Here is a 27,929-nt window from a genome sequence, read left to right as displayed (position 1 = left end):
ATCTAAGTTCTTAGGCTGGGTTTTTTCTCCAAGACCTGTTATTTCATCTGGATTTAGTGAAGGGCTAAATTATATAGAAAGGCATGCTATATCATTAAAATAAGTTTCAAAATGACTGGGTGACTCAATCAAAATCAGTGATGGTATTGTATTGTGAAACAAACCAATTAAATTCATGAGATGGATTTAGGAAGCCAGTTTAGAATCCCTCTGTGCAACTTTCTCTATAGTCATTTGGGAAATTTTTTGTCATAATTCCATGGGCATGTTTTGTTGTTATAAATACTGAGATAGTCCCTGGTCAAATTCTGTTTATGCAGAATTATATTGCAGCCCAACTGTACACTTAGGAGAAGCCAATAAAGGGTACTGATCAACCTGAAGGTGATAGATTTGCCCTCAGTCTTTGAATATCGATCCCCAAATCTGAGGGGCACACCTGAGACTTGGCAATCTTACAGCAGTACTTCTAGTGCCCAGTTGAGGTAAGAAGGACATGGCAGGACAGATAGACTGCCCCAGCATAAATTGTAAATAGTTCTTCGCCTTGCAACTGGTTCACTTTCTCCAGATGAAGTTGAAAAATTGAAAAAAAATGCAGTATGTGAATAAGGGAGGATGATATTTATTAGACAGAAGCTTTTTGTTGTCTAGAAAGATAAGGAAGAATAAATCTCACTTTATAAGAATTTTACTATTTTTCCTTTTATCACAAAGAAGCGAGCACCAAGAGAATGCAGGGATCAATAATTCACTGTGATTCATTGTTGGAAAATGAAAGGCTTCAAAATATTTTGCTCTGTCTACTTAATTCAAATGTTTATGGAGGCCAAGTTCTAACAATTACCCATCTTCCCCCCCCCCAAAAAAAGCTTGTTTGCTGAGTTTTATTCTTCCATTTTGGATGGAGAAGGAGGCAAGGATAAGGTGGTTATGCCATATTTCTTTGTTGTCCCAAAGATTGGGGTAGTGGAATCATCTTCATTTTCTCTAAATCAGGGGTGTCCAAACGTGGGAACTTTAAGACTTGTGGACTTCAACTCCCAGAATTCCCCAGCCAGCATGGCTGGCTGGGGAATTCTGGAAGTTGAAGTCCACAAGTCTTAAAGTTCCCACGTTTGGACACCCCTGCCTAAATAATATTTCTTCATCTTCAGATGAAGAACCCCAGAACATGACATAAATTCTGTAGCTGGCTTTTACATAATATGTACAGGAAGCCTAACTTCTTTCTTATGCACATAGCTAAATCCTCATTTTTTTTAAAATGTTGCACTATGATATCAATTATTAAAATGTAAAGTTCAAAAACCACCTTCCAAATTAAAAAAGATTTACATAATATATCAGAGCCAAAAGTGCTAAATCCCCGGAGCTGCCTGCCTTCCAGTCAGGTCTCTTCTTTATCTCTGTCCTGCATTACCTTGCTTGCATATTTCTCTTGTCTTCACATTCGGTTTTTTTCTTGCCAATGCATACGGATTAACCCAAGGTGTTGAGATGGATAGCTACAGATGCTTAACTTAGATGGCTGACTGCCTAATAAAAGGAACATTGTGATATCCTGTAGCCAGCTTCCTGTCTCACAAAACTGCCTTAGAAGCTGTTATAAGAGATACAACACAAGGGTACCTTGTGTTTTCCTTGTCTAATTTTTTTCCTTGCCTGAGTTGTCTCTATTTCTGATTCAATGCTGCAGTACACAGATAGGAATGCTCCTGAGAAAGTCAGATGACCTTCTACTTTCTCTGGACATTCTGATGTCGACAGTAAGATGCTATCCTATACATGTAGTTGTGCCTCAACATACATAGAATGAAATCAAAACTGATTAGATATCAGTTTTATTCACTAAAATAGATGGTTTCTTAAGTAATCAGGCACCACTGTATGGAATCCTTAAAGCTTCTGAGTAGTCTTCAAGGTAAGCCCTGTGTAGGGACCATTGCAGTAATTGAGCTATGAAATGAATAAGGTACAAATGATTGTGGGAAGGGCCTCTTGACCTAGGAAAGGGTGCAACTGGCAGACCAGATGAAGCTGTACAAAAGCTCATTGAGCAGGAGGCATGAGTCCAGGAAGAACCACTCACTCCCAAGTTGCTCACTACTCTTGAAAGGAGACCAAAACTATCCCTTCCAAGGTTAATATTCCATTCCTAGATTTAGGTGGCTCTTAATGTCCATAATCTATAATCACTCAGTCTTGGTGGAATTAAGGCACTGGGTTTGGAACTCAGGAACCTCACTTGGACTGCCTTGATCGAAATGCCTTGCATAATAGTATATCAGCATATTAATAATACTGTCTCCAAATCAATGAATGACATCACCCAGTGGTTTCACCTACATTCTTTGCACTAGCATACTGAATGTCCAGTGTTGGCACTAAAGAAGTGCAAACTCTGCCCACGGCTTTAAAATGGGACTGGATCTTACTATCATAATTGCAATTCGTGATGTGATTAGGAGTGCATAGTAAAAGGGATGTATCTTCTGGCAACCAGTGGTTCTCAGTTTAGTAAGGATTATTATGTAAAATATCAAAGCCATCAAAGGGGATAAATCACCAAGAATCTGTTAATTCAGAAAAGCGGGTGGAAAAATATTAGGATAGAAACTCTGGAGTCGGATCCATAGAAAAGTTTTTGCTTTTTTGCACTGCAGAGGATGATCACTTTCCATATATTATTTTGTTCTTGCCTTCAAGACAAAGTCTAATCCAACCAAAGTCATGTTTGAGAGTCTCCTGCCAAGTAAGTAAATTCCTGAATAATAGATTAAAGCTTTGGAGCTCCCAGATTTATTGATTAACCTTGTTGTAAAGTCTAGCAGCTTGATTTGACCTCACAGCCTTTGCTATAGGAAAAAAAAAACAACCTGTTGCCTTCAGACGAAGAATTAAATTCCAAGTACAGACCTCTTGCAATTCCAATAAATGCTGATCAAGTTGCTGATGCCTTGCTCCAGTATCAAAACCCCGGAGTGACCCAGATAAACTGCCCAACAAGTAGGCCAGAAAGAGCCCAGTGGTCCCTGTGATAGTTCCAGCTTAAGTCCTGCAGTTTTCATTCAAGCAGCTGTAATAATAGCTTCATCCCTCTGATGCTGAGAATCACTTTCTTTGCCTAATATATAGGATGAAAAGCAAATTTACTGCCTTTCTTGGTGAATATGATCAGTATGCTTCCTGATGATGTAGGATTTATAATGATCCTTATGAAGGAGGGAGCTGAAAAATGGATAACCCCTTATCTTATTCAAAACAGAGCTTTGGCTTGGACTACACTATTAGTTTTGTGGCATGCCTCAGAGATAAATTTGAAGATCTGGTCAAGTGAGTGGCTGCCAACCATAAGATTCTCTGCCAACAACAGGGTTAGTGTTCAGTGTGGGAGTATGCTGCTGAATTTCAGCTGTTAGCTCAGGATGTGGGCTGGAATGAAAGAAACTTAATTGTCCAACTCATAGAGGAGATATTAGATGAAATAGGGACAAACTAATTCATCAAGGCACCCCAGAAACCATGGTAGCATTAATGCAACGTTGCTTGAATATTGGTAGAAAACTCAAGGAATTGAAGGAGGAGGAGCTTCCGGTGATGGCGGTCGCCTCCTGAGCTCCGGAAAACGCTATGGAGCTCCCCGATGGATTAAGGACTGCTACCGGGCCTCATGTCATCGGAGGCCCGAGAGTCTGATAGCCCGTCCACCCTGGCTTGCTTTGAGCCCGTTTTGGGCTGCCAGGGTGGTCGGGGGAGTCTGGAGTCTGGCGGAGTCTGGCGGAGAACGCGGAAATGGAAGGAAGGCTGTTTAGAATGAGGAGAAGGCTGGGCTGTAATGGCGGCAACAGTGGCAGCAACGGCACGGAGCGGAGCGCAGCGTGGCGCGTTGTGGACTGCGGGTTGCGCCGGTGCGAGCGGTGAAAGACACTGGTATGAATAATAAGACACTGGGGAGGACAACAACAACAAAACAGGACAGATGGGTGTGAGGCACATGATACGAGGATACGAGGTTTGCATTGCTGCTGGCGGCCAAAAGACCTTGTTAATAAGTCCGGAAGAACTAAAGACCAGGGAGGAGAACAAGATATGGCTAGGAGGCGGTGAGTTAGCCGAGAGAGATTAACTGGAGATGGCTATGGCGGCGGGTGAGGGAAAGAAAGGTCGCCAGTGCCTGGACTCCTGCTGTTTTCTTCCATCATATCCTGGCTGCTCCCAATGCCCCTATGCCCCCCCCAGGCCTTGTTGATGCCAGCAGGGGATGCCAAACTCTCACTATAAGTTCCTGTGGACCCCTAAGAAGTTTGGTAAATTTCTAGAGAGGATCACCCTAAACTTCACCCTGCATTTTTGGAGAACCCTGGAACATCGGGTGGGAGCCTCTGGAACCATCTTGACTTAGTATGAATAGTCTCCCACCTTTGGGTCATCCTGCCATGGAACATCTTGAACAGTCTCTCACCTTTTGGTCATCTTCGTCATTTTATGTAATTAAGGGTATTCGATCACTCCCACCCCCTTCTTCTCCATCTAAATATTTTAACATCTCCTTCCTCCCTTTAAGACCCCGACTCATCATCTATCAACTTTTATCAACTTTCTATCATCTTTTATTAGCATCCTGATTCCATTGGACTTTTAACGAACTATTTATTTGAGGTCAGACCTGCTCCGCCTGCGGGAGGCCCCTCTCTCGCAGGTATGGCCCTTGGCTCTCTCAAGGGCCTGCCTTGATGACGGGTTTACGAATCCCGAGAGGTGGAAGAAACGGAGGCTGAGGGGCTTTTTATCTAGATGTTTTTTATTGCTATTAAGGGGTTCCAGGGAGGGGGTGTGTGATAACCAGGCCGGGAGAGGAGCCAGTGCCAGTGCCAGATGGACGGGTGAGTCCGGGAAGGAAGTGAGCGGAGTGGGGGGGGAGAAGGAACAAGTTATTCCAACAGAGGGTTGTTTGATTACAACGGTCGCGGGGAGGGGGGGATGCGAGGACAAGAGAAGATCACAAGGTCAGTTGGGAGACCGTGGCTATTGGCTACGCCCGGTCGTTTGTACCAACCCCCGCAACCTAGGTGGTCAGGAACTACAGAGCCCGGGCCTACGGCTGATGCTTTGCAATGCAAGGTCCGTAACCAACAAGGCCCCCCTCATTAATGAGTTGATCTCTGAGGGGGAGCTGGACCTTGCAGGGATAACGGAGACCTGGTTGGGCCACGAGGGTGGTTTACCCCTCGTGGAAATGTGCCCACCAGGTTTCCGTGCATTCCATCAGCCCCGGGCCCTGGGTAAGGGTGGCGGGGTGGCGGTAGTTGTACGGGAAGGTCTAGAGCCGAGGGAGTTCACTGTTCCTCAGATATCTGGGTGTGAGTCCCTTGGTGTGAAATGGGGCCCAGGGAGGCAGTTGGGTTTGCTGATTGTATACTTGGCTCCTCGCTATACATCAGCGGCCCTGCCCGAGCTCCTCGAGCTGATCTCGGAGACGGCGGTTGAGATCCCCAAACTTGTGGTTATGGGGGATTTCAACCTGCCGTTGACGGGAGCAGCGTCTGAGGTGGCTCGGGAGTTCATGGCTTCCATGACAGCCATGGGCCTGACCCAGTTAATTCAGGGCCCCACACACGAAGGCGGCCACACATTGGACCTTGTTTTTGTATCTGAGCAGTGGACGAGTGATCTGGGTATAGGGGACTTAGCTGTCACACCCCTGTCATGGTCAGATCACTCATGTCTCCGGCTGGACTTCCCTGGCGCTACCCCCCACCGCGAGGAGGCGGGACCAGACGGTCCACGCTGGTACCGCCCCAAGCACCTGATGGAGCCGGATAGGTTCCAGACGGAGCTTGGGCCATTACCTGTAGCCCTGACCCGCGCTTGGTCAGAGGACCTAGCGGCCGCCTGGAATAGGGCGGCGGCTGGGGCCTTGGACCAGGTTGCGCCTTTGCGACCTCTCCTGCGGCAGCAACCCACCCGGGCTCCTTGGTATACCGAGGAGCTGAGGGTGATGAAGCGCCATAGGAGACGTCTAGAGAGCAGGTGGAGGTCCTCACGCTCCGAATCTGATCGAACACAGGTAAGAGCCTACTTACGGACCTACCTTGTGGCATTAAGGGCGGCCAAACGTAGATATTGCGCCGCTCTTAATGCGTCCACGGATAACCGCCCTGCCGCCCTGTTTAGGGTGACCCGCTCCCTCTTGTCACAGAGGACGCAGGGGGCACCCTTCCAGGGCAGAGCAGAGGAGTTTGGGGAATATCTGCAGGATAAAGTCGCTCAGATCCGGAGCGGATGGGCCCCCCTCAGTGGACCAGACGGGCCGCCAACAGCGAGTCTTGTGAGACCATTCTGGGAGGAGTTTGATTCTGTTGCCCCCGAGGATTTGGATAGGTTGCGTGGGCGGCTGCGACCCACCACATGTTTAATGGACCCGTGTCCCTCCTGGTTGGTACTGGCATCTTGGGAGGTGACCCGAGGCTGGCTTCTGGGCCTGGTGAATGCCTCATTGGGTGAGGGATCCTTACCAACCGCCTTGAAGGAGGCGGTGGTGAGGCCCTTGCTTAAGAGGCCTTCACTCGACCCAATGGAGCTAGCTAATTATCGTCCAGTCTCCAACCTTCCCTTTCTAGCGAAGGTTGTTGAGAATGTGGTGGCGCAGCAGTTTCCACGACACCTTGACGAATCCGATTATCTAGACTCACGCCAGTCCGGCTTCCGACCCGGGCACAGCACAGAGACAGCCTTGGTCGCGTTGGTCGATGATCTCTGGAGGGCCAGAGATAGAGGTTGTTCCTCTATCCTGGTGCTATTAGACCTCTCGGCGGCTTTTGATACCATCGACCATGGTATCCTATTGCGCCGGTTGGAGGGGATAGGAGTCGGAGGTACCGTTTTGCGGTGGTTCGGCTCCTACCTCTCCGACCGGAAGCAATGTGTGTTGACAGGGGGACAGAGGTCGACCCCGAGGCCACTCACTTGTGGAGTGCCACAGGGGTCGGTCCTCTCGCCTCTCCTGTTCAACACATATGTGACGCCGCTGGGTGAGATCATCCATGGTTTTGGGGTTGAGTATCACTGCTACGCTGATGATACTCAGCTGTATATTTCAACCCCAAACCACCCCAACAAGGCTGTCGAAGTGATGTCCCGGTGTTTGGAAGCCGTCGGGGTCTGGATGGGGGACAACAGACTTAAACTCAACCCCTCCAAGACTGAGTGGCTGTGGCTACCGGCACCTCGGTTCAGCCAGCTGATTCCATCGCTGGCCATAGGGGGCGAACAATTGCCCCCTGTGGAACGGGCGCGCAATTTGGGCGTCCTCCTTGATGCTCGGCTGTCAATGGATGACCATGTGGCAGCCGTGGCAAGGAGGGCGTTCCACCAGGTTCGCCTGGTGCGCCAATTGCGCCCCCTACTGGACCGGGATGCCCTACGCATGGTCACTCATGCGCTGGTGACGTCCCGCCTGGATTACTGCAACGCTCTCTACATGGGGCTGCCCTTGGGATGCGCCTGGAGACTGCAGTTAGTTCAGAACGCAGCCGCACAGGCTGTGATGGGGAGTACGAGGTACTCCCACGTAACACCTCTCCTGCGCGAGCTGCACTGGCTGCCTGTGGTTTTTCGGGTGCGTTTCAAGGTGCTGATTACCATCTTTAAAGCGCTCCATGGCACCGGACCTAGTTACTTGCGGGATCGCATCCTCCCACATACATCCCTGCGGCCAATTCGCTCACACAGGGAGGGTCTTCTCCTGGTGCCGTCCACTAGGCAATGCCAACGGGCGACACCAAGGAGTAGGGCCTTCTCTGTGATGGGCCCAACCCTCTGGAATGACCTCCCCCCGACATTAGAACTACTACTGACCTCCGCTCCTTCCGGCAAAAATTAAAGACTCACCTGTTCCGATTAGCAGGCCTGGCATAATAACAACTGTCCCTCCTGGCAAATGTATTATCAACTGGTTATTTTAGGGGTTTTTTAATTCATTGTGTCTATTTTAGGGGTTTAAAAACTTATATTTATATAGCTTTGTACAGTTCTTTTAATTGCATTTTAACCTCCTCCATGCCAACTGTACATATTTAGTTTTTTATTGTATTTTATTATATTCTGTATGGACTGTACACCGCCCCGAGTCCCTTTTGGGAGAGGGGGCGGTCTAGAAGCATCAAATATAAATAAATAAATAAATAAATAAATAAATAAGAAGAGTATGTGCAGAAAAGAAAGACAGCTATACTTTCTTTCTTTCCTTCTTCCCACTTTCCTGCTAAACTTTGGAAATTGAACCCAAATGAAATCCATATAAACCCAAACATATGAAGAACAGTTGCAGGAATTGGGTATTTCTAGTTTAATTAAAAGAAGGACTAGGGATGACATGATAGAAGTGTCTCACTGTCTTAAGGGCTGCCAAAAGAAGAGGGAGTCAACCTATTCTCCAAAGCACCTGGAGGCAGAGCAAGAAGCAATGGATGGAAACTAATCAAGGAGAGAAGCAATCTAGAACTAATGAGAAATTTGCTGACTTGCCTTCAGAAGCGATTGGACAGCCATTTGTCCAGAATGGTACAGGGTCTCATTCCTGAGCAGGGGGTTCGACTAGAAGGCCTCTAAGTTCCCTTCCAACACTGTTATTCTGTTATACTGTAACTCATGTTGCTTAGAAGTAACAGAGCTTCACTATTGCCTAGGCCTATTTTGCGTAAACCTGCCCACTTCATACGTGAGTGCCTAGTTGCAACTCCCCCTTTTGAAGCATTAATTAAATGTAGTTCTGGAGAAAGGGGGCAGTTTAAATAGATGCCCTAAACACTCTATATCTGTTTTTTGGGGGAAATGGGGTGGATCCAGCATCGTAAAGTTTCAGAGGCCAGAAATTATATAAAGCCTAGACATGCAGAGCTACCGATTCATTTAATCATTCTTGTTACGCTAAAGACTCAGGCCATTGCTGAAATACACCTGCAAGTCTTTGTAGATTCTGGTACCATAAGCACTTTCACTGAGACCCTTATTGCACACAAATATGGTCTGCTTACTCAGTCTATCCAGCCCCAGCAAGAAATGAAATTATTTATGACCAGCTGTTTCACTCTGGATGTATCACAGAATACAATGAAACACCACAACTAATCATCCACCAGTCCCCATCCCTCTTCAAGTACCTCCTCTTTCGGTAACTGCCAAAAATGTGATCTAAGCTGATGTATTTGGAAAGGGCAAATGGAAAGCATAGATCCTAACCCCTCATTGGATATGTGACAAGTTTATTCCTGAAGCTCAGATTTTCTCAGATCAGCACTATGCCACATCAAAGGAAGAATTAATTGCCTGAAGGAATATCGCAAGGGGAATTTATCAAAAGGTTTTATCTTGCTCCTTGCCAATGTTCCTATCTTTTTTGTCAAGAAGGTTGGCTCTCTGCACATTATCCATCATTATTGGCTCCTGAAGTCAGTTGACATTAGGGATCACTACCTTCTTTCCTTCATTTTTATCTCTTGGGTTTACAGCAGATGATTCATATTTCACCAAATTGGATCACTTTCAGATGAAGGAGGACCATGAATATCTTACGTGTTTTTAAATATATGGTAACAGCTTTCAGATTGGTTAATACCCCATCTTTCTAAAGATTTCCAATCACCTTTTCCATTATATTTTGGATAATTTTTGATGATCTTTTTATTTTATTTACTTTATTTACCTATGTTTAAAATGTTTGATTAAGAGTGACTCTGGGTACTTTACATCATTCACCCTAGAGGGAAGAACAAAGAAGTATATCTAGAAAAGAAACCATACCAATTAATATAAAATCTTATGGGGACTCACCACCCTTCCACACTTAGACCTGTGAGAATAGCCAGGTTTTCAGTGCCTTCTACAATAGGAGTTGGGATACATCAGAGTTGGAGCTCTAGATTTCTGGATAGATAGTCTACAAGATTGCAGACTTCTGATGTCCTACCAGATGACCTTGTTTAATTGAGAAGATTTTGCTAGATCTTAGATGACAGGTGGAAATAATCAGAAATAGGTGGCCCATAAAGTAAGAAAGTTTTGTGTCATAGGTGATAATCAGGATTTTGAATCATACCTGGGAGCCAGCTTGGGGGGTAGTAGTGTCACACAAGTGTACTGTAAGATGCCCATTACTGCTTGTACTGCCATATTCCAGCCCATCTGGTTTTCTAGTGGTTTTCAAAGGTAGTCCCATATAGATCACATTGCATAGTCCATTCTTGAAATGACTAGGACATGAATGATTGTCCTGATCTAGGAATGGGCACAACTGGCACAATAGATATTATCTGGGCAAAAGCCTTCTTGGCTGCAGCTACCATCTATTCTTCAAGTTGGAGCTGTGAGTTTAAAGCCACTCCGAACTCACAACAACGAATCACACGATTCATTTTGAACTATAGTGTTTCACTTATCAACAGTGGCAAAGAAGTTTGTAAAATTTGGCACGTCTCCCTTAAAATCTGCCTTGCTTAGCAACATAAATTCTGGTTCCAATTATGGTCATAAGTAAGGCACTACGTAAGTAGGGCTATCATATTTCCTAAAAATAAAGATTGCTCCTGGAAAAAGTAGATATTTTTCTGCCTTGATATCTGTCTATGTTATCTGGATGTACAACATTTTGATCCTGATTTCACTGCACTGATCATATCAAGTTACTAGCTTTGAATAGATGACCTTTAGATGAATTTTTGTTTTCTTTATTATGGTTTTTCTGGGAACATGTACTATTGTAGTTTTTGCATGTACATCTCTATTCATCCTTTAGCTTTTGCATGTAAATCTCTTCCTCCAGACCAAAGTCTGATGGTGAAACTCAGAAGATTAAAGACTAATGCCATTTTAGAACAATACTCTTTCTGTTAGAAAAACTAAAACAATTACTTTGACATTTCATCTATGGTTGTATTCATTTCTAACTCAGTTTGTGTCCCTACTCAGGTAGTACCATTTCAGGCCACCTACAGTTATCACCTGCTCCAGCTGCCAAATTCTTTCCAACTTTACCTTGATACAGTGGCCTTACAAGCTTTTCAGGAACATCAAACTGTGTTCTTTGCCTCCTTAACAATTACCTTGTCATTATTATCAGGAAGCCCCTCTGCCCCTTGCTGTTGGCAATTATGCCTGGCTTTCTCCGCTCCATATAATCATCTTACAAACTGGACACCAGGTTTATTGCCCTTCATAGATCAGGCCTATGACTTTTTATTTACACCTTCCAGTCACTTTGAAAATGCACCCACTTTTCTACTGTGCCCAGATTTCCCCTCGAAGTGCTAGAGCTCCATAGACTTTGCAGATTAGCTGTTTTCCATTGATTTCCTCCATCCACAATGAGGTCCAAAGATGGGAGAATAATAGCAAGACTATTGTTCTTGAAGAGTTCCAATAAGGAAATGGCAAACTGACATCATGCAGACACTTGGAGATTTTATGGCCAAAAATGGTTTATGATTGCTGAATCCAGACTGCCAAATCTCTCCAAAGAAAAGATCTTGATATCACTCATTCATACTCTGAACTTTTTTGTGTGTGAATGGAGTAAACTGCAGAAGCTGATGTGTTTGTGATCACTTGTTGGGAGGTGCAGGATTCCACTGAGCTCATTGCTGTTAATGTGGCCTCTTTATGGGCTAAACATTTGACCAAAACTCACTTATTAATCACATTGGAGTTCATTTTTTTTTTGTTTTACTGTTTTTAAAGCTTCTTCTTCTGCGCATGCCCAAGATGGTGTCCTGTCACGTTTGAGGAGAACTTCGGGGAGATGATTTTCCTTCTTGGGGTATGCAGGGGGTACCCTATCCCATTATCGGTTTCAGGTCCAGCTACTTCCTGGGACCTCGGGGGGTACCCTTGAGCTGAGATTTCCTGCCCTGTTCACCCACGTTGTGAGTGAAACGGGGTGGTTGGCAGTGAATGGAGAATGGAGAATGTTTTTTGGCTGCTGGCGTGGGTGTGATCAGCGGCAGCCGTGGCAGCGGGGCTCCCTGCCTGGGGTTTCTGCCACTGTTGCTGCCGCTGCCCACACCATGATATTATCTGCTTATGGACATCATAGACTGGATTAGCGGGGAGTGGCTGAGGCATGGGCATTGATGCCAGTGGAAGATGGCTTCGGTAGTTGGTGTGGGCACGGTTGGCGTGGGGGGGCTCCTTTGTTGTGGCCCCCACCGGTATCACTGCCATTGCCTGGGCCACCGTACTGTGCCATTTGGCCATTTGGCCCCTCCCCTTGTGACACTATGGACTGGGTTAATGGAGTGCAGCCCTGGTGATGGATATGAGTGCAGCTGGCATGGACGGAGCTCAGTTGTTGGAGTTGTTGGAGCAGCTGTTGCTGCCGCTGCTGTCCTCACTGCCGCCATCATTGGCCGCTTCACCAACTCGCAATTTATCATCTGCTGCAATTTTGATATGTGACCATTACCCTTACATATTGTCTTCAACATCAACCATGGCTATGAATACTGTCGGCTGCCCCCCCATGGATATGTCATCTCCCCGTTCCATCTCCCTGTGATGTCACTCTGTTTTCGTTGATGCCACACTCTCCTCTATGTTATACTGCAACAGAATTTTATTCACTTCAGGAACTCCCCCTTTCCTGGAGATGGCCTTCTTGCTTATCAAGACGTTTCCTTAATGATGGATTTTGGGATCCCGAGAGGTGGCATGCGAAGAAGAGGCCTCTTAGGGATTTTTATAGGGTTTTTAAAACCAAATTTTAAGGGGTGGGCGGGGGTTGATTTGGATGGCTCAGAGAGGCTTGGGGGAGGGAGTCTGCCAGGACACAGGCCAGAGCTAACTAATGGGCGCTGGTTGGGAGTGCTGGAAACGGTTGGGATTCCGGGGGAGACATTAAACAATTCCATTGGGGGGTTTGCCATCTCTACTGTAAGTGGGAGGGGCAGATATGGTGGGGGCCTAGGGCCTAGGGCAGTGATGGCGAACCTATGGCACACGTGCCACAAGTGGCACATGGAGCCATTTGTCAGGGCACGCGAGGCGCTACTCTGTCAGCTGGCCAGCAGGCATGCCCGCGCTGGCCAGCTGAGTTCACCATTTTTAAAAGCCATTTTTCACCCTCCCCAGGCTCCAGAGGCTTTATAGGAGCCTGGGGAGGGCAAAAAGAGCCTCCCCCATCCCCCGGAGGCCCTCCGGAGGCTTCAGGGACCATCCGGAGGCTTCCCTGAAGCTTTCCGAAAGCTTAAAACGACCCTCCAAGCAAACCGGAAATGACTTCCGGTTTGCTCAGAGGGTCGTTTTAAGCACTCCAAAGGCTTCAGGGAAGCCTCTGGATGGTCCCTGAAGCCTTCAGAGCAATCAAAACGACTCTCTGAGCAAACTGGAAGTCACTTCTGGTTTGCTCGGAGGGTCATTTTGAGTGCTTCAAATGCGTCAGGGAAGCCTCCGGACGGTCCTTGAAGCCTTCGGAGCGCTCAAAACGACTCTCCGAGCAAACTGGAAGTGACTTCCTGTTTGCAAGGAGGGTCATTTTAAGCATTCCAAAGGCTTCAGGGAAGCCTCCGGATGATTCCTGAAGCCTCCGGAGGGCCTCCGGGGGGCGGGGGAGGCTCGCCCTCCCCAGGCTCCTATAAAGCCTCTGGAGCCTGGGGAGGGCAAAAAAAGCATGTAAAAATGGGGAGAAGCGCCTTTTGTGTGCGCATGTGCACTGGGGGTCGCACATTGCATTATGGGTGTGGCAAGCATGCACACGCACTCCCCCCACTTGTGGCACGCGAGCCATAAAAGGTTCGCCATCGCTGGCCTAGGGGTGCGGGTTTGCTGTTTAAGAGTGATCACATGCTTCGACCTTCAACCCCTGGGTGCTCAGGATTACAGGACCCGGGTCTCTGGCTGGTATCACTTAACGCCAGGTCCGTGGTACATAAGGCTCCCCTCATTTACGACCTTATACAAGAGGGGAGAGCGGACCTGGCATGCATTACGGAGACCTGGTTGGGCCATGATGGGGGTGTTCCCCTCATTGGATTATGCCCAGCAGGCTTCCAGGCATTTCACCAGCTGAGAGCCCAGGGCAGGGGCAGGAGGGTGGTGGTGGCTATTAGGGAAAGTCTTGAACCTCAGGCGGTCACTGTGCCTCAGATAGACTGATGTGAGTCCCTCAGATAGGCTGATGTGAAGTGGGGCCTTGAAGTCCAAGTGGGCCTTTTTGTTATGTACCTGTCTCCCTACTACGTTTCATTGACTCTGCCGGAGCTGCTGCATGTGTTAGCCAGATTGGCGGTTGATTTCCCCAGGCTTATGATCCTGGGGGATTTCAATCTGCCTTCCATTGGCGAGACATACAAGTCAGCTCGGGAGTTCATGGCTTCTGTGACGGCTATGGACCTAACTCAGTTAATTCAAGACCCTACTCATAACAGGGGACTCACGCTCGACCTGATTTTCGTCTCTGGACAGTGGATGAATGATCTAGATTTAGGGGATATTTCTATCCAACCCTTGTCATGGTCTGATCATTTCCTCCTTAGGCTTGACTCCCATACCGCTACCCCTTGCCTCAGGGAGGCGGAACCGATTAGATTGTTCTGCCCCAGGTGCCTGATGGACCCTGAAGGGTTCCTGATGGAGCTTGGGACTTTTCCTGAATCCCTTGCTCACAGTTTGACCAAAGCCCTAGTGGAAGCCTGGGATAGGGCAGCCGCTGGGCCCTTGGATCGCGTTGTGCCTTTGCGGCCTCTGATCCAGTAGCTATCCCAGGTAGCTCCCTGATTTACCGAGGAGCTCCGGGAGATGAAACACCGGAAAAGATGCCTAGAGAGTGGCTGGAGGGCCAGCCAGTCCGAATCCGACGGAACACTAGTAAGAATTCATATTAAATCCTACTTAGTGGTGATAAAAGCGGCAAAACCGCAACATTTTTCCACTCTTATTGCATTCGCAGATAACTTCCCAGCCACCCTGTTTAGGATGACCCGCTCCTTACTTAATCAAGGAACTGGGGAAGACCCCTTGCAGGGTAGGGCTGAGGAATTTGTTCAGTATCTGCAGGGTAAAATCGCTCAGATTCTGACAGGCTTGGACTCTGACTGGTGCCCTGAATAAAATTAATTATTAATTGTTAATCGTTAATTTTAATCTAATTTCTAAATCTCATTGTAAATGTCTATTGGGTTTTTGGGATATTCTATTTAATCTTCCTTTTAACTTTTGTAATATGTACGCCGCCCTGAGTCTTTTGGGAGAAGGGCGGCATACAAGTCCAATGAACCTAAGCCATAAACCTAAAGAGCTTTCCAAATTGCAAGTTTGATCATATACATTGAGTTTTTCTTCAATCTTTTAAGAAAGAAATTTCAATTTCAATTTAAGATTTACAAGATTTTTTTCCTGAATATACAGAAAAAGGGTAAACATTTTAGGATTGTATAAATGATTAAAGGCTCATATGACACTTGAGTTGGAACATTGAAATTAACTATATAGAATCCTTCCCATGGGAAACTTTCTGTGTTTACATCTGATGATGATGGTCTGATGATAAGATGACTTCGAAGGTTGGTCACTAGGGTATCAAAAGGAAATAAATATATCAATGAATACATTGAAAAAAAATGGGATGGGTTTGGAAGTCATGTTTTCCAACTGATCAGATGGAGAAAGATAGAGTTCCTGAAGTTAGATACTAAGTTTGGGTTTCCATATGCACTGAAACACCTTTTGAAGACTTGGATTTCAAATACTACAAGGCCCTAGTGGCTATGAGGGGAGGAGGAGGCTTAGAGAAAAGGGTAGAAACAATAAGGGAAAGGAACAAAGGAACTGAAACAATAAAGACCATGAAAATGGAGAGTGAAGTAGACATTGCTTAATCTAGAATTCAGATCAGTTTCCCACAGAAATGTTTTATATAAAAGGAGCATCATGCACAGAAGTATAAAATCAAGAATCTCTGTTTTTTGTTTCCAGCATTTGTTCTTCTGGGAGTGTAAGATAAAGATGTAATTAATTAAGAGCAATAAAACAACTATAAATTAAAAATGGGTTTCTGTAGAAGAAAGCCCTCCATGAGAGACAAAGATAGATATGCTTACATGTTGAGATTGGAATTGGTATCTCTGATTTATTTATTATTAATTTTTATTCTTTTGCAATTTTGTGAAGTGTTTTTGTGTTTCTACTTGTGTTATATATTTATACTATATATAAATAAAAGTCAGTTTATATGGTAGAGTATAATCATATACAGGTGTAAACAAAATATGTAAGCTTCAAATAAGAGCTCAAATAGTTACTGCACTGTGTAGTAATGTTTCATCCAAGCCATTTGACATTGCGTCATTTAGGCACATATCATAAAAAATGCAATAGGATGTTCTTGTTCTGACCTGGGCTTCCCAAGAGCATGACACAAACTCCTTGTCCCAACAAAAACCTCTTTTATTAATTTACTGGGAATTCTCCTCATTCACATCCAGTAAAGTCTTTCAAGGGAGTAGTTACGGTCACAGTCCTTATCTGGCTTGGAGAGCTGACAGGCCGATATCTGCAAAACTTGGCAACGAGTCTCTGAAAGTCATGAACCAATTAAGTGAACTAATTGTCTCCTGCAAACTCCACTCCCCTTTCACTCCTCTTTTATTTCCTCTAGGAAGGGCATTCATCATCTACCTGTGGCCTTACTCCCAAGTCAACCCCTGTCCTTTAGCTGTTCCCTTCATCTGGCAACTCTGTTGGTGTGCACACTGGGAACAGGTTCCAGCTATTCATCTGCCTCACTGATGTCTGACCCTAAATGAAAGCAGCTGATAACTGGCATAGTGCTCTGGCCCCCTCTCTGCTTCCCACACAGAGCCCTCATCAGAGCCTTCCCCAGACTCCAGGACTGGTCCATTTTCCTCCTTAACCTCCTCACTGTCCGAATCTGCTGCCCACTCCACTGGTTGCTGGTGGGCCAGAACAGTTCTTTCCACTTTTAAATAAATGAAGAGTTAACAAGGAAGTTTGTTCAAACATGCATGTTCATCTAGCGTCATAATTTGGTTTCATGTTTTTATCCTCACTAAAATTACAGATACATAAAACCCACAGATGAAACCACATGAAAATGTTATTTTGGGCCATGGCAAAATTGTCCCATGCCTTTCTTTAATCTATCCATGTTTGTCACTACTGTTTAAAGACTTCTCAAATTATACTATTTTCTCTAATCACAGGGAGCGTGTGTGTGGCACAATCAGTCAAGATTCCCCGGGAACCTAAAGAAGGAGAATTTGATAAGATCATTCGGCGCCTTCTGGAAACATCCCATGCTCGAGCTGTCATCATATTTGCCAATGAAGATGATATCAAGTAAGAATTTAGAGATTAATACTTTAGAATCTGTGATGGAAATTGAGAGACAAAGAAATAAAATGTATGGAAGAATAGGGCATGTAGAAGGGGAGTAAAGTAGACAAGAACCTTGTTAATGAATAAAATGGAATATTGTCAGCATTTCTGAGGTTGGCTAGGTCAAAGAACAGATAAGAAAAGGATTAGTTGTACTCTTGATATAAGATAATATAATAACAGAATTCTTAAAGCCTGCCAGAGCTTTCCTTTGCACTCTGTCTTATACTGAATAGAATCAAGATGGGGTTATATTGAATTTCTTTTTCACCCTCTTCTTTCCCAGAACTAAGATGATGTTTACTTAACAGTTCTTAAATTTCTTCTTGAAAGCTATTTCCCATATTCCTTCCTCAATAACAACATATCAGGATACATTTTCCATTGTTCCTCTGTGTTTCAAAATGGTATCAGTGTCTTCTGTAGCTCTGTAAATTGATATGTTTCTGAAGATACGTATTTCTGATGGTTTGCTATAGATTAAATATGTACCCCCAATTTAGAAGAGGCCCATCCCTTGGCTAACAATCAGAGTAGATCCATCCTTCTTCAGTTTGGTGGTGTTGATCAAACCCTTTCGATCTGTGGATTCATACCTCCTTCGGCTTGCATGGCATAGAAAAGATGCACCAAAAGTTTATAAATGATTTCAGGAAAATAGGTAAATTTGAGGAAGAAGTATTAATAATGACTATATAAAAATCTGAAGGTCTAAAATCCTGGATTTTGCTCCAGGAAACATTCCATTGAAATGCTTATGGGAAGCTTGTTTGTAGTTGTGCCACAAAAAAGCACTCAAGTTCTAAAATATGATCTATAGATTCAAAGAAATATGATGCAAAACAAACTGGGGGTACTTGAAATTTTCATAATCCTATCAGTAGTTTCAAAGATTTAAAATACTTTTAGAAATTGAATATAATTTTGAAGCCTCTTTTTCAAAAACACTTTCCACAAAGATTATGGTTTTGTGAGGAAATTTTGAAGTCAGCTTCCATGGAATTTATCTTTAGTAATTAAAAAGAATACTTTTAATATTCTCTGGTAGCCACTAGAAAGTAAAATATGCCTTTTTCCAATGGGGTAAATGGGACTATAACACAAAATGAAAAACTGAAAGCACACAATTCTCTGATTTAGTTCTTTAGTTCTTTAGATCTTGCAGTTCTGAGTTGCACCTGATCTTGCAAGTATCTGATTTATTAATCAACAAATGTTGGCAAATATAAGTAAATTGACATATTCAATCAGTTTACATCAAACAGTTTAGGGTTTTTGAGTAGCTCTAAAAAATCCTTTATGTTATTTCCTTCCACCAAAATCAGGGAATTTCCTTTGCAGCATAAATGACAAGTATCTTTAAACAGAGGTTTATAAACATTTGCCTATATGAAAATAAGCAGTACACTGGAGAATTGCATTCTGGTGGCAATAGTTTACATGCATCTGGAAAATTCCTATTTTTCAGGCAATGGTAAATTCACATGTACTACTGAGCCAGATGATATTTTAGGATTGATTCACATGATTCATGCATGTATTTCTGGGTAAATAAATAATAATAAATAATAAATTTTATTTGATTAGCCGCAACCCTCTCCCGAAGGACTCGGGGCGGCGTACAATCAGAAGGATAAAATACACATAGGACACACATACATACGAAAAAAGGACAATTTCATTTGTGCGTGGAGGAGAGTAGACTTGTAAGTGAAAGACAATAAACACAGCTAAAAACACAATTAAAACACAGTTTAAAATCCCCTTAAATAAAATTGCTAAATTAAAAACCCCTCAGGAGCGTAACGAAGTCATGGTTGAGCCAGGCCAGATATTTGAAAAAGGTGGGTACAACATATAAGAGCTGTTGTGATTTTCAAACCTGCATATGTACTGTATTTTTTCAATCTTCTCAAATGGACTTATATCTCTATTTTCTAGACCTAATTTCTTATCATTCTAAACATTGTAGTCAAGGTCCTCTTCGATCACAATGGACGAACATCAAACATTGTAGTTGCCTAGATACCATGATAAGCTGAAAGTTCACCCCAAACTGGTGGTCTCCCAATGTCATGGTGATGATGGGAGTATTGGTACAACTATGAGACAATCTGAGAAGGCTGGGAAAGGAATGGAGAGGAGACATTTAGTATATTATATATTTCCCATCAAACTAGCGTTAAAGGTACTTTACTGAAATCTGTATATTTCTCAGATCCTTGATTTCACCTAGTTTTATGTGGCTTGACACCAGTCTCATCAATTGTAAAAGAAATTCCTCCTCTCATTTATAGCAAGTTAATTATGGCAAATCATTCAAAAAGATTTGCTACTTGGCTTGAGCCACCTTTTCTGAAACAAACTGCCAATAATCCATCTTCTATGTCTGGAGTTTTGTATCTATTTTCCCTTCCAATCTTTTCCACCCACAATCTCCCATCACAATATTGTATATGGAAAAAGCTCCATTTATTTAAGAGTGAGTAGTTCACATTTATTGGTTAGCACAAGAGAAATTAGGAGATGAACCAGCTGCTGTGCCTCCATAAAACCTATGTGATTTTGTGTGTGTGAGTGTGACTTCGTGTCTGCCCAAGATGCAATAGTAAGTTATATGTAAATTGTGGGAAGTTCATGTATTATGTGGATATAAAAAAACAATGGAGAAGATGCAAGTTGGGTTCTGTGTCTTAGTTCAGAGTTGCATTGCTGTAAATTCTGCACATATAGTTAGGCTGCCATTTTGTCAGACGGGGGAGTGAGTTAGAGCTTTTCATGCAATAAATCTTTAGCTCTTCCTCAATATGACTTTCTTGGTAGGCTAAGATTGCATCCCACATAATTTTTTTGTGATTTTTATATATACATAGCAGTGGTGGATTCCGGATCCCGGTGCAACTGGTACAGTGCAACAGGGCCTGACGTCCCCCACATGCACACATGCAGCACGCACACACATTTGCACATGCGTCTTTATCTCCACGACGCCTCCATGATGCTCCAGCTGTTCGGTGGAGCGTCATGCAGGTGCCGTATGCTCCGTGCGCAGAAGCGCTGAAGAGCTCAAATACAGGTAAGGTGCTCAGGTGGGGGGGCGGGCCCTCTGAAGCACCGTACCAGAACGGGACCCAGTGCTCCCAGCAGCCACTGCTATGCCCATACCGGGGCGTACCGCCTGCTACCCACCACTGATACTTAGCCATTTTCCCTATTGGCTTTTATTTGCCCAGATTCTTTTTTATTTAAAACATCACAGACTCAATGTAAAGCAATACAGAGCTGTGTTAATTCATGAAATAAAAATAAATCTAAAATCCATAGCTGGGCAGTAACTTTATTTCTTTGTTTATTTAGGTGCCTTGCATGAATGACTTTAAGTGGCTTACAACCAATGCTCTGCAAATGGGAATGATTTTAATCTGCTTCCGAAAGCATAAAAAAGTAGAAGCTAGCCTCATTTCAAGAAATGAAGTATTACCAAATGCTACTGTTGAGAATATCATTCTCCAGGTTTTATCTGCCATATCTCTAGAGATAAATGTCCTGTCTTGGTTAGATTGTATAATTGAACAAATTCTACCCAGAGAAGGTGCTGCCAAATATAACAAGCTGCATATAGCTTTACTGTATAGGTTATAATCAACATCTTGAACTGAACCCAGGAGACTATTGGCAACTGGTTCTGCTTTTATAAAATACGTGTTATTCTGATGAACTCTGAGTAGCCTGACCATCAGGCAAATAGTTATGTTCTGTGCCAGCAGCTATTGCAGTAGTTATTAAGATCAACCAAAATGAGAAGCCTATCTAGTTCCATTTCAAACTTAGTGAGTCATTGCTTGTTAATTTTATTCTTCTCACATTCTAGCATTCCCTCAACTGTGAAGTTAAATGGATAGCCTTGGACCAATCTCTCATTCCCACCCCACAATTTTGGTCACATGAGTATAGGAACATATGTATCACTTTGAGCTGCTGACAGTGAAATGCAGTCCAATATAATAAATAAATGCCTGATTCCCCATGATAATTCAGTAAGTATTGCATATTTGCTGTGGCCACAATTGATGCCACATGTTTGGGGATTGTTCTGTTCTATTATGCTTTTTGTTGTGCAATTCAGTGCCCCCCCCCCCAGTTTAATAGTGCCAAGAACAATATCTCATTTTGGCAGCTGTTGAGTCCTGTTCTTAGGATCAGTTGAACTTCTGTGAAATCCAGAGGTGGGTTCCTACCTATTTGGTCCGGTTCGCCGAATAGGGAGTAAAAATCTGGTGTACCTTTCTGAACTGGTAGTAATGGCAGCCTGGCTACGCCCCCCCAACTGGTTCCCTCGGTCCCCACTGCTGCTGCCTGCAAGTTTTATTATCTGGAAAAGGAGGCAAAGAGAAACAGTCCTGTCGCCAAGGCACGCAACAGGAGGGAAAAAGAAATTCCAGCTTCAGCCTCCTGGTGTGACGCGAGGCTTTGGGTGAATGCGGGAGGGAGGTTGAGCAACAGGTTGAGTGAGGGGTGGGCAGAGGCATTTCCCCCTTCTTCCAGAAGCACTCTGCAGGCTTCAGCAGGGCTGGGGGAAGGGAAAAACACCCCATTTTTCACAAATGGAGGACATTTTTTCTTTCTCTCAGTCCTCCTGAAACTTGCAGAGTGTTCATGGGGGCCAAGGAGGACAAAAATGTTTTTTTCTTACTGGATAGTTTATGGCTTGGTGAGGGGGCCATGTGACTGAGTATGCGTGAGTGACATCAAGTTGATCATGTCCATTCAGTCACATGCCCCCCCATCTAGCCACACCCACCAAAAAATTAGTAGTAATTTTTTTTGAAACCCACCCCTGGTGAAATCTGATGATCTAAACTAACTGATGGATTAAAATAAAGTAGTAATGAAATTTCCCTGCATCTCAGATGGTTGAGACATCATTCTGTGTACCAAGATGCATGTAAATATTCATAGTTAATGCTGCTCAGTGTCAGCCCCTCTAGGAAGATCAGGTCAGAAAATCAACTCCATGGGAATGCTAAAAATGCTTTTATTGAAACTGGCTATAATAACAGAATCCTTGCAAATCTGATTGTGCTGTACTTGCTCCCCTACTTATACTCCAGTGAATCAGGGAAGCATCTGCCTGAATCACTTCCAAATATTGTCTTACCACTCAGGACTTTAGATACGTTTAAGCTCCTTTTGCCTAGGTAATCATTCTTGCATATTTCCATCATTTTTCATAATCTCTACACCAATGACCATAATAAGGTTATTAATATTCATATTTTGAGAAAATGTATTTTAACCTGCATATTTTTGAAAGCAAATACACTGCATATCTTTAAAAATATGCGTTTGTAAATGGGTGAAAGTGTCTATTTATTAAATATGAATACATTTGAAAAGTTTTGGCATATGATGCTCAACATTGCTATTGACCATATTGGCTAGTGTTGATGGGAGATAAAATTAAAAATATATGGAGGCCACCAGATTTCAGAATAACAGAATGATAGAGTTGGAAGGGGACCTTGGAGGTCTTCTAGTCCAACCTGCTGCTCAGGCAAGAGACCCTATATTATTCTGGAAAAATGGCTGTCCAATCTCTTCTTGAAAACCTCCAGTGATGGAGCACCAAGAACTTCTGAAGGCAAGCCATTCCACTGATTTATTATTCTCACTGTTAGGAAATTTCTCCTTAGTTCTAGGTTGCTTCTCCCCTTAATTATTTCCCATCTATTGCTTCTTGTCCTGCCTTCAGGTGCTTTGGAGAATCGGTTGACACTCTTCTTCTTTGTAGCAGCCTCTTAGATATTGGAATACTGCTATCATATCACCCCCAGTCCTTCTTTTCATTAAAGTAGACATACCCAATTCCTGTAATCATTCTTTGTATGTTTTAGCTTCCAGTCCCCTGATCATATTTGCCATCTTCCCTATACTCTTTCTAGAGTCTCAACATCTTTTTTCTTATCAGTGTAACGTCCATTTGGTCAGATGGATGCACATTGATTACCTAATTTTGCCTATAGTCTTTTTCAGCCTTTCCAAACTTCTCCAAATCATTTGGGATAACATTTCCAAGAATTTCTAGTCATCGTGGCTAATGATGGATATTAATTTTAGAATTTGTTATATATACTTGTAAAAAAGTAATTAATTTTCCTCTTAGACCAAATTTGTTCCCTCACATTATTATAATGATGAGTATTTTACCATAACTTTCAGCAGTGTATTTTAGTTATTTCCAGATAAGCTTAATTTTTTAAACTTAAAAAGAATACTTACAGTGGAATAGATGGTCCAGAGGAATTTGAGTGACCTTTAAAAAACCTAGAAAAATGTTGCTTGTTTGAACGTAGGCTCCATGAAATTAACACAAACAGCTTTTCTCAATAGATTAATTGAATAGTAATTGTTTGCAAATGAAATATGAGCCAAAAGTGTGACATGGGGGAGGGGGGGAAGGCAAAGGATTTAGGCTTCATCCATAAAAGATGAGAAGGAAATTTTCTGCCTGATTCTGTTTTGGCCAGATCCATCCTCCACTACTCTCCACGCTACGAAAGTTTCAATGAAATTGGGACAAATTCTGACAAAGAATTTTGGGGATAGGAACTAAAAAGAAATGAAGGAGTATGTGATGTGAATGCTGTTCAAATATCTGAAAGGATATCACAGGAAAAAAAATCCAAGACCTGATTGCTAGCATTCCTGGGTGCTGGACACAAAATAATGTCATTTAAGTTATAGGAATGCAGATTTGCACTATCTAAGAAACTTCCTATCAATAAGAGTAATTTGGCAAATGATTTCAATTACTTAGTAAGGTGATAGTTCCCCATTATTAAAAAGGTAAAGGTAAAGGTTCCACTTGCGCATATGTGCTAGTCATTCCTGACTCTAGGGGGCGGAGCTCATCTCTGTTTTAAAGCCGAAGAGCCAGCGCTGTCTGAAGACGTCTCCATGGTCTGTGGCCAGCATGACTAAACACCGAAGGTGCACAGAATACTGTTACCTTCCCACCAAAGAAGGTCCCTATTTTTCTACTTGCATTTTTACATGCTTTCAAACTGCTAGGTTGGCAGAAGCTGAGACAAGTAATGGAGCTCACTCCATTACGCAGCACTAGGGATTCAAACTGCCAAACTGCCGACTTTTCTGATCGACAAGTTCAGCGTCTTAGCCACTGAGCCACCATGTCCTACTTCCCCATTATTGATTATGTTTAAATAGCATTTGGGCCACTATCTGTCCGAGATTCTTTATTTGGATTCCTATACTGACGGTTACATTTTACGGTATAAATTGCCTCTTCCAATTCTTTCAATTTGTGATTCTATTATTCTAATAAGGGAATTACTACACATAGTTTATGGTAATATTTAAATTGTATATAATTTTTGGGCTGTTACAGGGGTTTTCACTTTTAATTTGTCCATTGGTTCCATTTCTAGCTACTAGATGATGGTCCTTACCCTTGAGTATTTCAGTTCCATTTGTTCCACTGATCTACTAAATGACCTTGAGAAATTCTCTTTCTCTTCTTTGCCTTTCTCTTTCTCATAATGATGACAATAAACATTTTTCAGGCTGTGCAACAGCTATTATTAAGTGTTGTCACAGAACACAATGGCATTTTGAGGTCTTGAGATAGATAGGACTGTGGTATAAAAATGAAACATGGTGGAATACTCACTCTCAAAATGATAAACAACTGGAGAGAATCCAGTAATCATTTTACTATTTCTAAAGCTAGAAAGTAGCAGGAAGTCATTGGTCTCTTGAAGAGGAACAAAAGTTCCAGGGTTACATAGATCTTATATAGAATATTGATCAAAGATATTTTAAGCATATCCACAATCTAGAGACCCCAGATACTTAGTTTACAACTGATAAGGATGCAAGATAAGAAAGAAGACACAGTATTATTCAAAGTGCAAAGACTTTACAGTAACATTCTTTGAAATACAGCATGGCAGCTTTGATATATGGGAGGTGCCAAGACTTTAATTGTTATTCTAACAAGCTGATCCCGTACTTAACTGCAGAAAAGAGAAGAGAAAAGGAAGCAGTTACGGCAACATCCTTGAATCTGTTACATTTCACTAAAGACATAAATTCTATGGGTATTTGGCGTCCTTGGCAGAACATTGACACAACTATAAAATATCCTCAACTAAATAAACGACCAAAAAATACATTGCAAAGAATGGCATGCGGTATTATAAAGTTATAATAAGGATAACAGCTTTTTTGTTTTTGTTTCAATTCTATTTCATTTCTCCATAGGAATAAAAGTTGACTTTGATGCTATTTTGCTCCATGCTATTGCTATCATTCCATGCTGTTTACTGTTATCTGTCTTATCCTGATCACTACTGTGTCTGCTGCTTCTTCCTTTCAAAAGCACTTGCTGTTTCTCCATGGCTCCAGGGGCTGTCTGTCATTCAGTTTTGTTACCTCTACTCTCTTAATCACTTTTTAATCAAGCTTGTTATTGACAAACCATCCATTGATCCACTGGACACCCTTTTCATTTATTTTCCTGCTAAGGGCTTATTTAAAACCAGTCAAATATACTCACTCCTCAGTTTGGTAGCTCTAAACTGTGTAGAGAGTTCATCCCTGTTTGTTTTAGTTGTAACTCTGCCTTCCAAGGGTACTCCTGGTTGCTTAGGATGGAGACTCTCAAAGATTTTTTTTTTTTTGAGGCAGGTTCTTAACATTCAGAGAATGAAGAATGTTGCAGATCTCTAGGCACATTTTGACATCTGTTTATTTAGTGAGCAAATAACACAGTTGTAAGTCATCTTATTCCAGTAATGTTAAAATGAATTATGGAATCATATGTTGGGTTGATTTTCTGAAAAAGAGAAAAAAAAGAAAAATGGCCATTGATCAAATAATATAGAAATCATCAATCAGCCTTGACTATATAATGATCCATTTTCCTAGAACATTCCTGAGGCAGCACCATGATCCCTCTGGCCACTCTTGAGAAGGGGATGGACTTCCAAATGCTTCTGCTTATTTACTTAATGAGAATATGTGGAATCTCTTCTTCCGACTCTTTTTCTTATCAGGATAATATCTAAATTAATTGTGTTGCTTTGAAGAAAGAGAAAACCCCCAAAGATACTGTATTAACGTTTCTTAAAATCAGAGAGTTGCACATACTGCTAGGCTAAAAATGTCTGGCGCACACTTTCAATTTTATTGGAAGGAAAATAAATGACTTTTGATTCTCTCACACATATGATATCCCCCCCAAATAAAAATAGGTTGGTGACATTCTCATGTACGGATGGGAAATTCTTGCCTTAGTAATAAGGAGGTTGTGTGGATGTTTTATAAGGGTTTATATCATTTCTCCCACACCTTTCTCCAGCAGCCTTCCTGTCTTCCCACATTTTTATTCAAGTTCATAGAAAGACAATATACCGCAGCTCCTCCCACAGAAGAAGTTTACCGGTATATAAGAAAAACAACTGTACTCTGACACTTTGTGACCCCCCCCCAAAAAAAAGTTCAAAATGCTAAAGGCTTTCTACAGCTTCTTGAGAATGAGGTAGAATAATGGGACAATTTTTGCAAAGGCTGAAAACTTTTAAGAAACCTTAAGAAAGCCTTTAGCATAACATTTTCACTGAAGTTATCTTGGCTCTTGTTACTGAGCTCTGATGTCATTTCTGCCCAATTTTTCCCTGCTTAAAACTATGTGGCTCAAAGATGATAATCTTTGACCCACCTGTTCCAATTAGCTGGCCTGGCCCAACTATAGTTTTATTCTCCAATCCTCCTGGCAGTTATTTTAAATTTCTGGGGTAGATTTTAATGTTGTTTTAATCTTATTATCACTGTATAGATTTTTATGTATGTAATTCGTTTTTACGGGGTTTTGATGTTTTTATGTATATGGTATTTTAACTTTTGACTGTACACCGCCCCGAGTCCCTTCGGGGAGAGGGAGTGGTTTATAAATTTAATAAATTGAATTGAAATTGATAATAATATGATAGGCAAAGTATCTTTGTACCTCTTCCCTCTCTCATTTTCAAGGAGTTTTTGATAGCTTATGTTAATGATTTTATTACAAAAGGAGTAATATTAAATTGTGAACTTCTGAAGTAAGGCTGCAATCCTGTATAATAGTTAAGTTCCAGTGAACTATACAGTAGTTTCCAGTGATCTGGGAGAAACATTTTCTCATTTATTTGTTTATTTATTTATTTATTTATTTATTTATTTATTTATTTATTTATTTATTTATTTATTTATTCATTCATTCATTCATTCATTCATTCATTCATTCATTCATTCATTCATTCATTTATTTATTTATTTATTTATTTATTTATTTATTTGCACTTCTAGACCGCCCCCTCTCCCAAAAGGGACTCGGGGCGGTGTACAGTCCACACAGCATCATCCACAGTAAAATTCATTAAATAGATAAACACATGAATAAATAAATAAATATGGAAGAGGTTAAAAGAATTAAAAGAACTGTACAGCAAGAATATAAATATGGCTTTAAAACCCCTAAA

The 27,929-nt window shown here is 42.5% G+C and overlaps 1 protein-coding gene across 1 annotated transcript in view; it reads left to right on the top strand.

Annotated features, from left to right (window-relative positions):
- The window catches only part of GRM4 (glutamate metabotropic receptor 4), a 341,390-nt gene that overhangs the window by 206,243 nt on the left and 107,218 nt on the right, over positions 1-27,929 (top strand). Inside the window, exon 5 of the mRNA XM_081949329.1 lies at positions 17,214-17,349. Within this exon, the coding sequence (XP_081805455.1) occupies positions 17,214-17,349 (136 nt within the window). The remainder of the gene's footprint in view (positions 1-17,213; positions 17,350-27,929) is intronic.

This window comes from Natrix helvetica (genome assembly GCF_964273705.1).
Source record: "Natrix helvetica genome assembly, chromosome: 3".
Taxonomy (NCBI): domain Eukaryota; kingdom Metazoa; phylum Chordata; class Lepidosauria; order Squamata; family Natricidae; genus Natrix; species Natrix helvetica.
The sequence above is the reverse complement of the archived record's forward strand: the minus strand, read 5'-3'. Positions and strand labels throughout refer to the sequence as shown.